At 38.2% G+C, this 15,392-nt stretch overlaps 1 protein-coding gene across 2 annotated transcripts in view; it reads right to left on the reverse strand.

Annotated features, from left to right (window-relative positions):
• The window catches only part of Ino80 (INO80 complex ATPase subunit), a 95,791-nt gene that overhangs the window by 44,425 nt on the left and 35,974 nt on the right, over window positions 1-15,392 (reverse strand). For both annotated transcript variants that reach the window (NM_001261404.2, XM_087650916.1), the window contains 10 exon segments: window positions 2,399-2,570; window positions 3,637-3,730; window positions 4,033-4,100; window positions 4,986-5,119; window positions 5,299-5,466; window positions 6,521-6,606; window positions 9,162-9,279; window positions 10,128-10,212; window positions 11,455-11,597; window positions 12,714-12,773. In NM_001261404.2, the coding sequence (NP_001248333.1) occupies window positions 2,399-2,570; window positions 3,637-3,730; window positions 4,033-4,100; window positions 4,986-5,119; window positions 5,299-5,466; window positions 6,521-6,606; window positions 9,162-9,279; window positions 10,128-10,212; window positions 11,455-11,597; window positions 12,714-12,773 (1,128 nt within the window).

Here is a 15,392-nt window from a genome sequence, read left to right on the forward strand (position 1 = left end):
AGAAAAAAAAAATCTACCTAGCAGTGGAAATAATAAATGCACACATCTATCTATCTATATCTATCTATCTATATTGTTTTTGTTTTTCAAGATATGGTTTCTCTGTATAGCCCTATCCTATAACTCTCTCTGTAGACCTGGTTAGTCTCAACTCAGAGATCCACCTGCCTCTGCCCCCCAAATACTGAGATTAAAAGCATATGCCACGGGGTCGGGGATTTAGCTCAGTGGTAGAGCGCTTGCCTAGGAAGCGCAAGGCCCTGGGTTCGGTCCCCAGCTCCGAACCAAAAAAAAAAAAAAAGAAGCATATGCTACTAAACCTGGCAAAAGTTATATCTTGTCTTTTACAATGTCTCTCTGTGTGTGTGTGTGTGTGTGTGTATGCGCAAGTGTTTGTATTTAGTGTAAACATATGTGTAGGCAACATGGGCCACCATGTATGAGTAGATGTCTTGCAGGAATCTGCAGTTGTTGGTTCTGGAGCTAGAACTCAGGTCCTCAGGTTTCCCAGCGAGTGCCTGTACAGTCTCTGTAGCCCTGTTAAAAGCCTTACATACTCAATTCTTTTAAGCTAAGTGGTTCAGAGAAACCGGGGCAGTTTTAGATTTTGCAATTTAAAAAATTTACCAAATAAAGCCAGACATGGTGGCACACTCCTTTAATTCCAGCACTCGGGAGACAGGGTCAAGCATTGAGTTTGAGGCTAGCCTGGTCTAAAAGGTGAGTTCTAAGACAGCCAGCACTACTACGCAAAAAAAAAAAAAAAAAAAAAAAAAAAAAAAAAATCCTAGACAGACAGACAGACAGACAGATGAACATGCTATAGCTAATATAGCTAATACCATGACATTTGTTGCTAAAGACAGTGTTAAATGGCAATTAATAAGGATACTTAATTTTTGACAATCATCATTTCTGACCAGGTCTTTAATTGGATATAGCTTAAAAATGATTCCATCTCAAAATAGGGTATTTCTTATAGTTTTCAGCTTTAAATAAAGACTTTTAAAAATTCTCCAGTACACATTACCGCCTACCAAACAGCTCTGAGGACACACACCAACAGAGCTTACATTCATAGCTGAACACACAGTTACCTTTTACTTTTTCCCCGTGGGCATAAATAAATATTGACCATATGGAGTTTCTTCCTCTGACTCTCCCCACAAAGCCTAAGAGTAAAATTGGTTTTACCCTATACTGAATATATATCTGAAATCTGTATTACATAAGAAACTGTTTTTATTATTCTTATCTACGTGAATGCATGCATTTTTGTTTTATATATATATGTGGGTAGGTGTAGACCAGAAGTTGACATTCAACTGTCCTCCAGCTTTCTTTTCTGCAATGTGTGTGAGTGTTGCACAACTTGGTGAGTCTAGTTGTTTCCTCCCATCATCTGAGGATTATACTCAGATTCTTGAGATTCAACTCAGTTTCTCAGGCTTAGGAGCAAGCCCCCTTTCCACTGAACCCACTTGTCATAAGCACATTACAAACAACCTCTCCCACTTAATCTGGATCTGCCTTACACATACACCTACCAGAAGGAAGAGGAATGACAAGGAGAGGGTGGGGAAGAGGACAAGAAGAAAATAAAGGAAGACTACATATAAAGGGATGGTGAACATTTTCTTCTATAAGTCTGTACATGCAATTTTTGCTATACATGTACATACTTATCAAACACTGATTTAACTTTTATTTTCTTTATTGAGACAGGGTAGCATAGGCTGGCCTCAAGCATTATGCATCAAAGGATGGACTTGAACTCATTTTTTTTTTCCCCTACTCTTTTTTTCGGAGCTGGGGACCGAACCCAGGGCCTTGTGCTTGCTAGGCAAGCGCTCTACCGCTGAGCCAAATCCCCAACCCCTGGACTTGAACTCTTGTCTCCACCTGCACAATACTGGGATTTGGTATGTGCCATTATGAACAGCTAGCACATTCTTGCCTGAAAGCCATGGGCAAATTTCAAAGCCCTCAGACATAATATGCTACATACATTTTTGTGAATTTACACATGGAACTCAAGCAAATAAATCCTAACCAAAATAAAAAATGGGCAAACGGCAAGCTACTACAACAGCTACAGGCCTATTTTTATTTTTTATTTGAAGACTGGGTCTCACTAAATTGTCCAAGCTGCCTCTGAACTTGTAGTCCTCTTGCTCCAGCCTTCTACACTTCAGACACATGCAGGCAAAACTCCCAACATATAAGATAAAAATAAAGGAATAATATAAAGAAAGCAAGCCAAGCGGTTGTTCACCACAGCAGAGTTATATACAGAGCATTTAAACTGGAAAGCATACACATGGTAGACTGTAACTCAGTACACAGCACAGGCTCCTCAGGGGTACTTGAGGACATCTATGCACAGAGAGTGGCTTACCTTTAACAAAGGGCAGCTGCAAAGGTTGGGGAAGGAAAGTGGAAAATCAACTCCAAGAAGAAAATCCTTATTTCTCAGATATCTCTGATGACTCTCCCCATCTGGCTCTCCCCAAGAGCGCAGCTGATGGAGCCTGTAGGAGGCTTTCAGAGATAGGAAAAGAGCTAACCACCTGAAACAAACAGAAATGTGCATTCTCAGTGCTCCTGGGAACTTTGGTAGCTCACAACAAGGATCTATCTCATTATCATAGATATTAAGCATTTTGGAACAATTCCTTCCAACATTCAGAAAAGGCCATTTCATACTTTCACTCTATATATTTCTTGACATTTGTTTTTAAAATAAAATGCTTTATGAAGTTACAACAAAAAGTAAGCAAATACAAAAATATTCAAAACACATCTCTATTTCAATAACTCTTAGCATACAAACCATCTTATCGGGGAGACAATAATTCCTAATGAGTTATCTATTACATTAAAAGCACCATAATGAGGGCTGGAGAGATGGCTCAGCAGGTAAGAGCACTGACTGCTCACTCAGAGGACTCAAGTTCCATTCCCAGCATCCTCATTTCTTGGCAATTCACGCCTGTCTATAAAACCCTCACACAGACATACATGCAGGCAAAACACCAGTTAACATTTTTTAAAGAGTTAAAAATAAATTTACAAATATAATAAAATCAGTGAAAGCCATTTTGAAAACAAAAGTACAGAACTAAATTTCCCAGAATGCTTGATGTAATAGCAAACATATCTACAAATACCTATATACAAACACAAATAGAAAAATAAAAGTAATTCTTTTTATTTATCTATTCTATATAAGTACACTGTCACTGTCTTCAGACACACCAGAAGTGGGCATCAGATCCCATTACAGATGGTTGTGAGCCACCATGTGGTTGCTGGGAATTGGAATCAGGACCTCTTTAGAGCAGTCAGTGCTCTTAACCGCTGAGCCATCTCTGCAGCCCATAATTCTTTTTTATTGGTGGGTGGGACAAGGTCTCATGCAGCGTAACCTGCTTCCAACACCCAATACTCTCGCCTCAGCCTCCCCAGTGCTTAGATTACAGGTATGTATCACCATCATTCCTAGTTCATAAAAAATTACTAATGGGGGAAAAAGGCCCAAATGATGTAATACTAAATATCTAACTTCACATTTATCACATTTTGTCCCTGTCTATTCCCAATGCTCTTCTATCAAACAGTAAGCAAACTTCTCACCTGGCCAAAAGTCCCTGAAGCATGAGGTTTGCCATTTCTGCTGGCGAGACATCAATAAATCGAAGGAAAGAAAAACAGCTTCCTTCATTAATACCTGGAAAATCAAAGAACAATACTGACCCTTAGGGATCCTGTTTCTGCCACCATGTGCAGGTTTACAGAGGGCTACCACAGGCAGCACTTACCTGGGTTGCAGAGATTTGAACTCCAGTCCTCACATTAGTGTAGCAAATGCTAATGTTCCATTCTAAGCCACCTCCCTAGTCACTAATTTATCAACCTTATTTTAATCAAAATAAAACTCCAAACCATTACTAGTTCAAAACAAAATCTGTCTACAGGCAAAACCCTGGTAAATCCCAGATACACCTTCCTAACAAAGATCAAAACACCTACCTTTTCTATGGAAGAGAGACTGCTGGATATAGTCTGGTGCAAATGGAGAAAGAAGAACCTTCAACCACCTGTAAAACAAGTAATTAAAGTAACTCTCAAGGGAAATAAAAATATTGGAAAGTTAGCTAAGCTGGAGGCTCCAAAATAAGAAAAATCTTTTAAGACTATTTCTACACATAAAAAGTTCTTTGTCATGTAACCATGCAAATCATGAAACAATTGTCAGAAAGTTCAGAATCGTTACAATAATGTAAATCTCTCATTATTCCACACATTATCAATCCTAAACTAAACAAAAGCACAACTCTGGTTATTTTCTCGTGTTCAAATCTGTTAAATAATCTTCAATTTTAGCTTCATTGAGTCACATTGATGAATAATTTTGTAACAAAGCTTTGAACTTTCAAAGTCCATAGCTCTGAAAAGCTGGCATACAGATATTCATTTAAGAGCACAACAGAAAGTCTAGATTCCAGAAGCACATTAGCTAAGTGATTATTTCAACATTTTTAAGCAGAGAGAGTAAATTTATAAAAAGTAATAGACTCAGTTCTGCAGTAAGTGTGACTCTAAGTCACTTTAGTATACAAAGGCATTTTAGTATTTTACCTGTTGACTTTTGGTGCAAATACACACCTATACAGGTAGGTAATGGAAATGGCTAAGGTGCTTAAGGCCATCTAATGGGAGCATTAGTAGCATTCCAACTCCCCCCATAAGCACCCTGAATAGTTGTTCACCATTTATTAAATATCTCTTTATTGGACACTCATATATTCATCATATGAATCATAAATTTACCTACTGCACTAGGGATAAAGCTCTGTAGTAGACCATTCACTTTATAAGCATGAGACCTTGAGTTCAATCTCTAGGGCTACTAAAAATAAATGTGCCCACTCAGCCAAATTACAAAAACACTCATCATCACCAGATGTTAATTATTTGCTCACCTATCTCGTGAATGGTTGAAGACCCTGATCTGTCCATGACGATAGATAAACTTTGAAATTTCATATGGCTTTAGGGAAATATGAAATGGAGACCACGTTTCTTGCCGTTCGAATAACTCTGGGTGATTACACACCTATGAAGAGAAATGGTAAGACAACATTGTCATTTGCGGACACCATTGCTGAATGCTTAACTTCCTGAATATTTACCTTCCCATTTTCATCTCCAGTGGTCTATTTGGAATCAAGCCTAGGGTCCTTTCCACGAAACAGGTCAATAAAAACATCATCAAAGCAAGTGACTAAGTCTTACCTTCCTGAATTGCATGACTAAATTCATGAGGCTGCTGGTGGTGTTCTGTGCTTGTTGTGTAGAGCCCATCGAAGACTGCAATAAGTCCTCAATGGAAATTTTATTCTTTAGTGCCTGATATAAGAGCTTTTGTCGGCTGGTCAATTGGCAGTACATTAGAATCTCAATCTAAAAAAAAAAAAAAATTTTTTTTAAACAAAACATTTTAGGTGAAACCATCATTCTTCACAGTACTCTCCAAACATACTCACACCTACATCTTACATGCCAACTGTGAAAGGACTCTTAGTGTACAACAAGCACCATGTGGTATATCAAGGAGAAAGAAAGAGGGATTTTTTTTCTACAATGCACTAAATTGGTTAACAGTATTATTCATTTGCTCAAAGATGATACCTGACTTTTAAAAAGACCAAATCTATAGGGCATGATAGTGCATGATTTAATCCCAGTATGTGGAGTTCTGCAAAAGCAAGAAATGCTCCATGCTTTGGGCCCAGCTTCAGCCTGGTCTACACAGTGAGATCTTGTTTCAAATGAAAATAAAACCATAGAGAGATCTGCGTGAAACTATTTGTTTCAGAATACATGAATTAGGGATGGGCACGAGCTAATAATGACTTATGCTGTAATATGTGCACAAGTGGAGTTATTGTATTATTCTATTTTTGCAATGTTTCAAACTCTCCATTTGTATGGCCAGGCATGATGGCTCACACCTATAATCTCAACAGGCAGGAAGATCATTCAGAGTTTGGTCATCCTATACTACATGAGTTCCAGGCTAGCCTAGCTTACAGTGTTAAGACCCTGTATAAATATAAAACAAAACCAGCAGGAGGAGAGTTGTTAACAAAAGGAAAAAAATGTTACTTTGCCTTGGTTAGGTCCCCTATGACTGTTCAAATTCGAAGATCTTTTTTAAAAAATATTACTTATTTAGTGTATATGAGTACACTGTACCTGTCATCAGACACACCAAAGAGGGCATCACATCCCATTAGAGATGATTGTGAGCCACCATGTGGTTGCTGGAAATTGAACTCAGGACCTCTGGAAGAGTGCAGCCAGAGCTCTTAACTGCTGAGCCAACTCTCCAGCCCTCAAAGATCTTCTTTATCAAACTAATTATCCTTCAACTAAATATGTATCAAGGAAATATCCTACAAAGTTTAAGTTAGTATCTACTAAGGTTCAAACTCAGTAAGATTTTATTTCTTACCTTGTCAGACAATTCATTTTCTACATCTTTTTTGATTCTTCTCAGCATAAATGGCTTCAAGATCATGTGCAATCGAGAGAGTTGATCTGAAACAGGAAGTCCACAAATAATGCACTATATACTGATTGAAGACAGTCAAAACAAACATTAGCTTCCTCTCTCCAACACCCTCCAAATGCCACTGAGCTCGATGATTTGCTAAAAGAATAAACTAGGTCCAAAGTAGAAAAACAAGCATCTTACATAGACTGTTTACATTAAAACACATTTTTAGAAATTTGGGAGATTGCATCAAGATCAACTCAAAGCTAAAAGGAACTTCCAGTGTGTACTATGTAGTTTTTATCAACCTGAAATAAAGTAGCATCTCCTGGGGAGAGAGAACTCCAACTAAGGAATTCTTTCCCATCAAGACTGGAATGTGAGGACATTTTCTTTTCTTTTCTTTTCTTTTTTCTTTTCTTTTCTTTTGAAACAGGGCCTCACTGTGTAGCTCTGGGTATGCTGGAACTCCCTCTATGGATCAGCTTGGCCTTAAATTTAGAGATCCACCTGCCTCCTCTGCCTCCTGAGTTCTGAGATTAAAGACATACACCACTACACATGGCTGCTTTTTCTGGATTACTAATTGATTAAGGAATCCCCAGCCCACTGTGGACAGTGCCACCCTGGGTAGTAGTCCTGGGTAAAACAAGAAGGCGGCTAAACAACCCATGAAAGCAAGTCAGAAAGCAGTGTTTCTCCAGGTCTATATTTCAGTTTCTGCTTCAAACTTTCTGCTTCTGCTCCTCTTCTGAGATCTATGATGGCCTACAACTGGGACGTATAACCCATGTAAACCCCTGTCCTCCCCCAACTACTTTTGATCACGAAGTTTTTCCACAGCAACAGAAAGCTAACTGGGACACTGTTTCCCCAAAATTATACATATAGAATTTATTTATTTTACTGTGTATAGGTGTTTGGCTGTATGCATGTCTGAGCACCATGTATATATGTAGTGTTTAATGTGGTCAGGAAAGAGTGTCATATCTCAAGTGGAGTTAAAGACAACTAGTGGCTACAAGTGCATTCTGGGAATTGAACACAAATCCTCTTGAGGAGCAGCTGGGGCTCTTAACCAATGAGCCATCTTTCCAGACCCTACTTAATTTTTCTTATAACTAGTAGATGTCAAGTTATGTCTATACAAAGCTATTGACAAACAAGGTTAAAAATGTTTGCAAAAGAAACAAATCCTAGGGCAGATGAAATGGTTCAATAGATGAAGATCCTTACCAAACAAGCCTAGTGACCTAAGTCTAAGTTCCCCAAAACCCACATAGGGGTAAAAACAAAGAAGAGAACAACTCCATAATTGCCCTATAGCCTCCACAAGCTCACTGTAGTATATACCTTCCCATCCAACAATTAGAAAAATTAAAAGAAAAAAATTTAAATCCTAATATAAATGAAAATAAGAGATAACCTCTCTGATATTTGACTTTTTTTAATAAGAAAAACAAAAATAAAAAACTATGACCTGTTATATATAATTTCCCTATGAATATAATTTTCATGGGATGTTTCCATGGTAATGTGGTGGTTTGAATAGGTTTGGCCCCATAGACTTCATGTGTTCCAATGCTTGGAGGTATGCTCTTATTGGAGTAGGTATGGTTTTGTAGGAGAAGTAAGGCACTGTGTAGGTGGGCTTTGAGGTTTCCTAAACTCAAGCTATACCCAGTAAGACATTCTCCTTCTGTTGCCTAAGGAGAAAGATGTAGAACTCTCAGCTCTTCTAGCACCATGTCTGCTTGCACGCTGCCACACTCCCGCCATGATGATAATGAACTAAATTTCTGAAACTGTAAGCCAGCCCCGATTAAAGGTTGTCCTTTGTAAGAGTTGCCTTGGTCATGGTGTCTGCTCACAGCAATGGAAACCCTAAGACAGAATGCCTACAAACCAAAATGAAGTATTTTTATTAAGCTTTATATATCTCACTTAGATTAGACTGTCTAGAGTGGTGTTCTATTCTTTTTTTTTTCCAGAGCTGAGGACCGAACCCAGGGCCTTGCACTTGCTAGGCAAGCGCTCTACCACTAAGCTAAATCCTCAACCCCTGCTCTATTCTTTTTAACACAAGAGCATTTAGATACTTTTTTTTTTAAAGATTTATTTTATGTATATGAGTACTGTGTTGCTGTCTTCAGACACACCAGAAGAGGGCATCAGATCTCATTACAGATGGTTGTGAGCCACCATGTGGTTGCTGGGAATTGAACTCAGGACCTCTGGAAGAGCAGTCAGTGCTCTTAACCAGTGAGCCATCTCTCCAGCCCTAGCTTTTTCATTAACAGTATATTAACTACTTTATAACAGTTTTATCCTCAACTCTTGTAGGAATCCTGAAAGAGAAATTCTTCACACAGAAAAAAATGTACATAGTTGCCCATACTAATAGATGGAAAATAAAATTCAGAGCCAGGTGTGGTGGCTCCTACCAGTAATTCCAGCTCTTGGAAAACTGAACCAGGAAATATCTGTTTGAGGCCACACTACATAGTGAATCCCAAGCCATTCTGGGCTGTAGTGTGAGACCTGGGTTACAGAGTCTTAAAACTCCACACAAAAAGAGGAAAGGCACAGCAATACTTACTCTCATCAATAGCAGATTTGTTTTCAGCATGACTTTCAATGTCTTTGGAAAACCATTCATTAAATTCTTCATGGGAATCAAATAGTGTTGGCATAATGAAATGTAGCAGAGCCCAGAGCTTAAAACAAAAGAAAAATATCAAACAGATATGGTGCCATAAAATGATACTGTATGACTACATATTAAGGTTTGGGGAGTGAATTAACAAATGAATGTGTGTTTATGAGACAGAAAGGATAAATGAATCCAAACACATGCTTGCTCAATGAACCCAAATATGTAACAAAAAAATGATTTCTCAATTATTTGCAAACTGTAAATTTAGAAGTACATGCACTGCTGAGATTCTGTAGTATAGTTCTAAAGATGACAGTCACACAGCTGACTCCCCAGCTGACCACAGTCTGCAGTAGTATGAATAGCCGCTAAGAGCCCTTGAGCACGGGCTAGACAATTACCATTTATGAGGCTCTCTTGTTGGTCCTATGTTTTCATGAATAAAGTTTTATGGGAACATAACATAGCCATGCAATTACACTCTACTTATGACTGCTTCCATACTGCATAAACAAAAACAAGCAGTTGTTAACAGTGAAATGTACTGTCTATGAAATGTAAAATACTATTTTCTCTTTTAGAGAAAGTTTTCTGAATCCTATTATGATGAATTCTAATGAAAAAAATTGAGGCCCTTGGGGTTAGAGACTATTATTTTCCAATTCTAGAGTAAAAAGTTATCTGTATTAGATGGGAAACATTTCCTAATGTACTCAATATTTATTAAGGAAACAAAAAGAAACACAATTGATAAACAGTAAGGAAATAAGAATGCTGCCTACAAGACACTTAGGAAGCTACAGTCTAATACGGCTACGTGGTGAATATTATTTGTCTAAAATGGTAGGAGTCCAGTGTGGGTACAGGTGTCTTACGAAGATATACACTATTACCTTGAATAGTACCTACCTCTGCCATGGTATTCTGAATGGGGGTTCCAGTCAACAAAAGCCGATTCCGACACTGGAATTGTAAGAGAATCTTCCAACGAACACTGTTCAAGAAAACAAGTTATAAATTATATGTTGGCAATATGTCTTTCTGTAATTATACTAAGGCCCAACATTTCTAAAAAATGCTCTCCAAATATATTTAAGAATTACGTACTGTATCATGCACACAATCAAAAATTCTTTAACAAAAATGAAGATAAAAATCCCAGAATTGTGAGACTCATCAATACCATTGGAATTATAGCTTAGAGGGGAAAAAAATCCAAAAATAGGTAAGATGGGACCTTTACAGTTTCCAACTGTTCTTATCTTGGGAAAGGAAATGGAAAAGGAAAAGGGAAGGGAGAAGGAGGAAGAAGAGAAGGAAGAAAAACATCAACAACAAAATAATCAAAACAAACAAACAAACAAAAAACCCTAAACTCAGTCAGGTTGTGGTGGCATATGCCTTTAATCCCAACACTCAGAGGCAGGTGAATTTCTCTGAGTCTGAGGACAGCCTGGTCTACAGAATGAGTTTAGGACAGCTATGTCTACATGCCTACACAGTGAAATCCTGTCTCAAAAAGACAAAACAAAAACAAAATCAAAAAGTCATCTATTTGGAAAGCACATATCTAAAAAAACAAAGTGTCAAAAGTCTTACTCTATGCTTCTGCAAATCACATGTGGAAGGGTGGATGTGAAAGGAAGTCTTTTCTTAACCACAGGCAGGTGGTCTCTCAAAGAGTACAACATGAATGAATGTCCTCATTAGGATTGGACATTTCATTTACCCATTACACAAACCTCTAAGAGAAAGTCCTGCAGGTTCACATGAGAAACACAGCATATGCAATGTAGAACAGCACCGAGTCACATTATATACATAAGCACTATTATAATAAAAAGACTCCTTGAGGGCTAATAACCATTCAAGGACTGGAGGAAAAGTGACCAAAAAGAGATGACCTCTAATACTCATGGAGTTAATAGTCTACTTGCTGCTCAGAGTTCTTGTATAAAAATCATCCCTCAAAGAAAAGGCCAAGATCCTTTCTTATACAGAATTTTCGTTAACAACAAAAGTTATAACCATTATCTGAGGAAATTAATATTGAGGAAAAATCAAAATATTCTAAGCATGATATTTGAGTTTCAAAGAAAAAATACAAAGAATTTCTCCATTCTGGCTAGGCAAATAGCTCAGGCATAGACCATGCTATGTCACATTCTGAAATTCTGGCCCTTGCTGATTTATGAAGACTGCCACCCATGAGGCTGGTTTCTGTTGTGCATATCACCTGGAGCTACTCTTCAGTGCCTGAGCTTCATCCAGTACCATGTACTGCCACTTGACCCGCTGGAAATACTTGACATCCTGGACCACCAGCTGGTAGCTAGTGATGACCACATGGAAGGGAGCATCCTGAGTATATAAGGTCTTCTACAAACGTAAGAAGAAAATAGGGAAAAATAGTACGTCAAAGTTTTCAAGAACCATTTTTTTATGTACATATGTAAGTATGAGTAAGTTCCAGGGATTGAATGTACATTATCATGCTTGCTCAGAACCCACTGAGCCATCTCTCCAGTAGGTAATAAAGGAGGCCTGGAGTTGTGGTACCCATCTTTAATCCCCGCACTGGAGAGACAAAGGCAGAAGGATCTCTGGGTTTGAGGTCAGGCTGGTCTACAGAGTGAGATCTTGTCTTTAAAAAGGTAATAAAGTGGGCTGGAGAGATGGCTCAGCGGTTAAGAGCACCCAACTGCTCTTCCAGAGGTCCTGAGTTCAATTCCCAGCAACCACATGGTGGTTCACAACCATCCGTAAAGAGATCTGATGCCCTCTTCTGGTGCGTCTGAAGACAGCTACAGTGTACTTATATATAATAAATGAATGAAAAAAAAAAAAAAAAGGTAATAAAGTATGAACACTCCTTTAAAAAGAAGAAGAATAGATGTTCTTCCGTCTATGTGACTGAAAGATGCAGTGAGGTAAAATGCAAATGTCCAATGTTTCTGAAGCATTTTCTTTTTTTTTTTTTTTTGGTTTTTTTTTTTTTTTTTTTTTTTTTTCCGGAGCTGGGGACCGAACCCAGGGCCTTGCACTTCCTAGGTAAGCGCTCTACCACTGAGCTAAATCCCCAGCCCCTGAAGCATTTTCAATCAAATAATCTACAGTCATGAAAGAAAAGGGAAGGCAGGACTGAAGAGATAGCTCACTTAGAGCTTGCATAGTGATGCAGAAATCACTTGTAACTCCAGTTAAAGGGGATCTAATACCCTTCCCTCCAGCCTCTTAAGGATCCTGCATATATTTGTTATACATATGCCCACGCAAATACACATTAATTTTTTTTTAAAGAAAATAGGTCACTTTTATTTGCCCCATATCCAAAAATGTATTGTAGATTTTGTATGCATGAGGAATTTACTCAAGCCAAAGAGAACAGTAGACCGAGAGAAGAGCAAGAGAGCGAGAGCGTGGGGAGGAGGGGGAGGGGAAGGGAGAGGAAGGGGAGGGGGAGGGAGAGGAAGGGGAGAAGGAGACTGAAATTACCTGACTCCAGAATCTCCGGATAACTTTTCTATCATGAGGATTTCCCCAATATGGTAGCACCTGGAAAACAGATCAATACATTATTTTGTTCATGAGAAGAAACTGTAAGCATTATTAATAATGTTATTCTGAATGACTTAATAAGAAACTAGTAAGAGCCAGGCAGTAGTTGCCCACAATTTTAACCCCAGCACTTGGGATGCAGAGGCAGGCAAATCTCTGTGATTTCAGGGCCGTCTGGTCTACAGAGTGAGTTCCAAAACAGCCAGGGCTACAGAGCAACCCTGTCTCAAACAAAAACGAAAACAAAAACACCTCTGCAAATCACATTTTATGAAAAAAAATAAAGAAGTTGTAACGAGAAGAAGTCCTAGTCATAGCCATATACATTTTTCAGACACCAACACCAAATTCACTCAATTCCCAGACCTCAGCATCAGAGATCTGTGTCTGATATGATTCAGTCATAACCCTGAGTAGAACCTTCATCTAACACGAAAGTAAATACATTTTCAACAACCTAAGAGAAATGGCAATAAAAACAATGAAGTAACTGTACTGGGCTCAGCAAACCCTTTGTAGATTCTAAGCTTTGCAGTACATGTGGTCCCTGAGGAATCGACTCAGTTGTTTTAAGACTATAAATCAATTAATGACACATCAACAGAATAGTGTGATTAGAGAACAGTGATATAAATATATATATATATATATCTAAAAGACACATATTTGAATCCCATGTTGCGTACTATGAGGTATGTTTTATTCAGTAACTTAAAACAAACTGTACAATCTAATCTTAGTTTACAGACCACATAAAAACAGGTTTCTAAATGACCAGAAATACAGTATGACCCAGTAAATCAGTTTGGGCATATGCCTTAAAATAATGAAAACAAGACATGTTATTCAAACAAAAATATACATGAATGCTTTATGACTCTGTGGCTGAGAGCAGCTAAAAGGTGAAAAACACCCTAAAATCCATCAACAGATGAGCAAGAACCAAAATAAAATATACAGTGAGTTTTTTACCTATTAAAAAAAATGAAGCATTGATATGTTACATTGTGGAAACCTGGAATTTTTATGCTGAATGAAAGAAGCCAAGCAAGTAAGGTCATATACTGCATGGTGTCCAATTATGTGATGCATTTGGCAAATAAATATTTGTATTTTCCAGAGGATAGAGGCAAAGGGAAATAAATTATTGCTTAGTGGACATAGGTTTAAGGGTAGGGCAAGACAGTAGGGATGAGAACAGTGAGAGTTGTAAAACACAATGAATACTTAAAGCTACTAAACCAAACACTGAAATTTTTACGAGAGCAGAATTTTAATAACTTATTTCATATGTATGTGAATGTGCATATATCCATGTGTGAACACTCATGTGCCACAGCACAGGGGGCAAGTCAAAGGACAACATGCAGAATTCACCTCTCTCCTTCTGCCGTCTGAGTGCGAGGGACTGATTCAAGTCTCTAGACTTGGTGGCAGTGCCTCCACTTCTTGGTCTAGCCTGCCAACCCTGAACAATGGTATGTTTTTGGTTTGACTGGGTTTTTGAGACAAAATTTTGCTAAGTAGTCCTGATTGGCCAGGAAATTTGCTACATAAATCAGGATGGCCTCAAACTTGTGGCAATCCTCTGCTTCAACATCCTGAGTGCTGAGATGACAGGTATATACACTCTCTTGGGAAAATGATACATTTTTATGGTATGAGTATTTTTATAATATAAGTTAAATAGAAAATCCAAGAGCAGACACACATAAGACTAGGATACCAGATTCTATTTTATACCCCATATACTAACATTAAAATGAAATTCAAGAGAGAAATATACAAGATGAAAACTGAAATTGCGCATGAACGTTCAGCCCTAGGCATTAATGAAAGGAGAGATCTGGATGAAGTCTGAGAGCAGTGGTTCTCAACCTCCCTAATGCTACAACTCTTCAATACAGTTCTTCATATTGTGGGGACCACCAAAAATACAGGTATTTTCATTGCCACTTCTTAATGTATTTTGCTGCTGTTATGAATCATAATGTAAATATCTGATATGCAGGATATCTGATATGTGAACTCTGAAAGGGCTGGTTGACACAGATTGAGAAACTGCTGCCTTAAAGTAACACCATGCTGCCATCTATTGGCCAGTGGAGGAGCAGCTCAAAGCTTCAGTGGCTGTACAGAAATTAAGAACTATTTTTTGACATTGTATTCAACATGTATCTAGCCATTATTTGAAAAGAAAGACCAAAGAATTATTTCCATTTTTCATATGCCTAAAATTTCATGAGAAAATTTCAATTGAACCAATCTCATATCCTTATAGACCTGAAATTAAGTCTGCATCACATGTAACAACATTATAGCTATGGGCCAACGTGTTCAACACAAAAACTATTTACAAGTGTCTAGTCTACATCATACCTAAGCTGATACAACACTTCCTGATCTTTTGAAGCAGGGCTTCATGCTGGCCTGAGACCTACTCTATAGCTGAGGATGCCCCCAGCCTTAGGTCCTTCTGCTTCCACCTTCCACGTGCCAGGAAATGGGCCAGCACCAGTTTTATGAAGTGCTAGGTGTTAGGGATCAAATCTGTGGTTTCATTTATAGCAACCAAGCAGTCTATCAACTGGACAGTATCTCTAGTCCAGTCAATCT

Source organism: Rattus norvegicus, chromosome 3 (assembly GCF_021556685.1).
Source record: "Rattus norvegicus strain SHRSP/BbbUtx chromosome 3, alternate assembly SHRSP_T2T, whole genome shotgun sequence".
NCBI classification, from domain to species: Eukaryota; Metazoa; Chordata; class Mammalia; order Rodentia; family Muridae; genus Rattus; species Rattus norvegicus.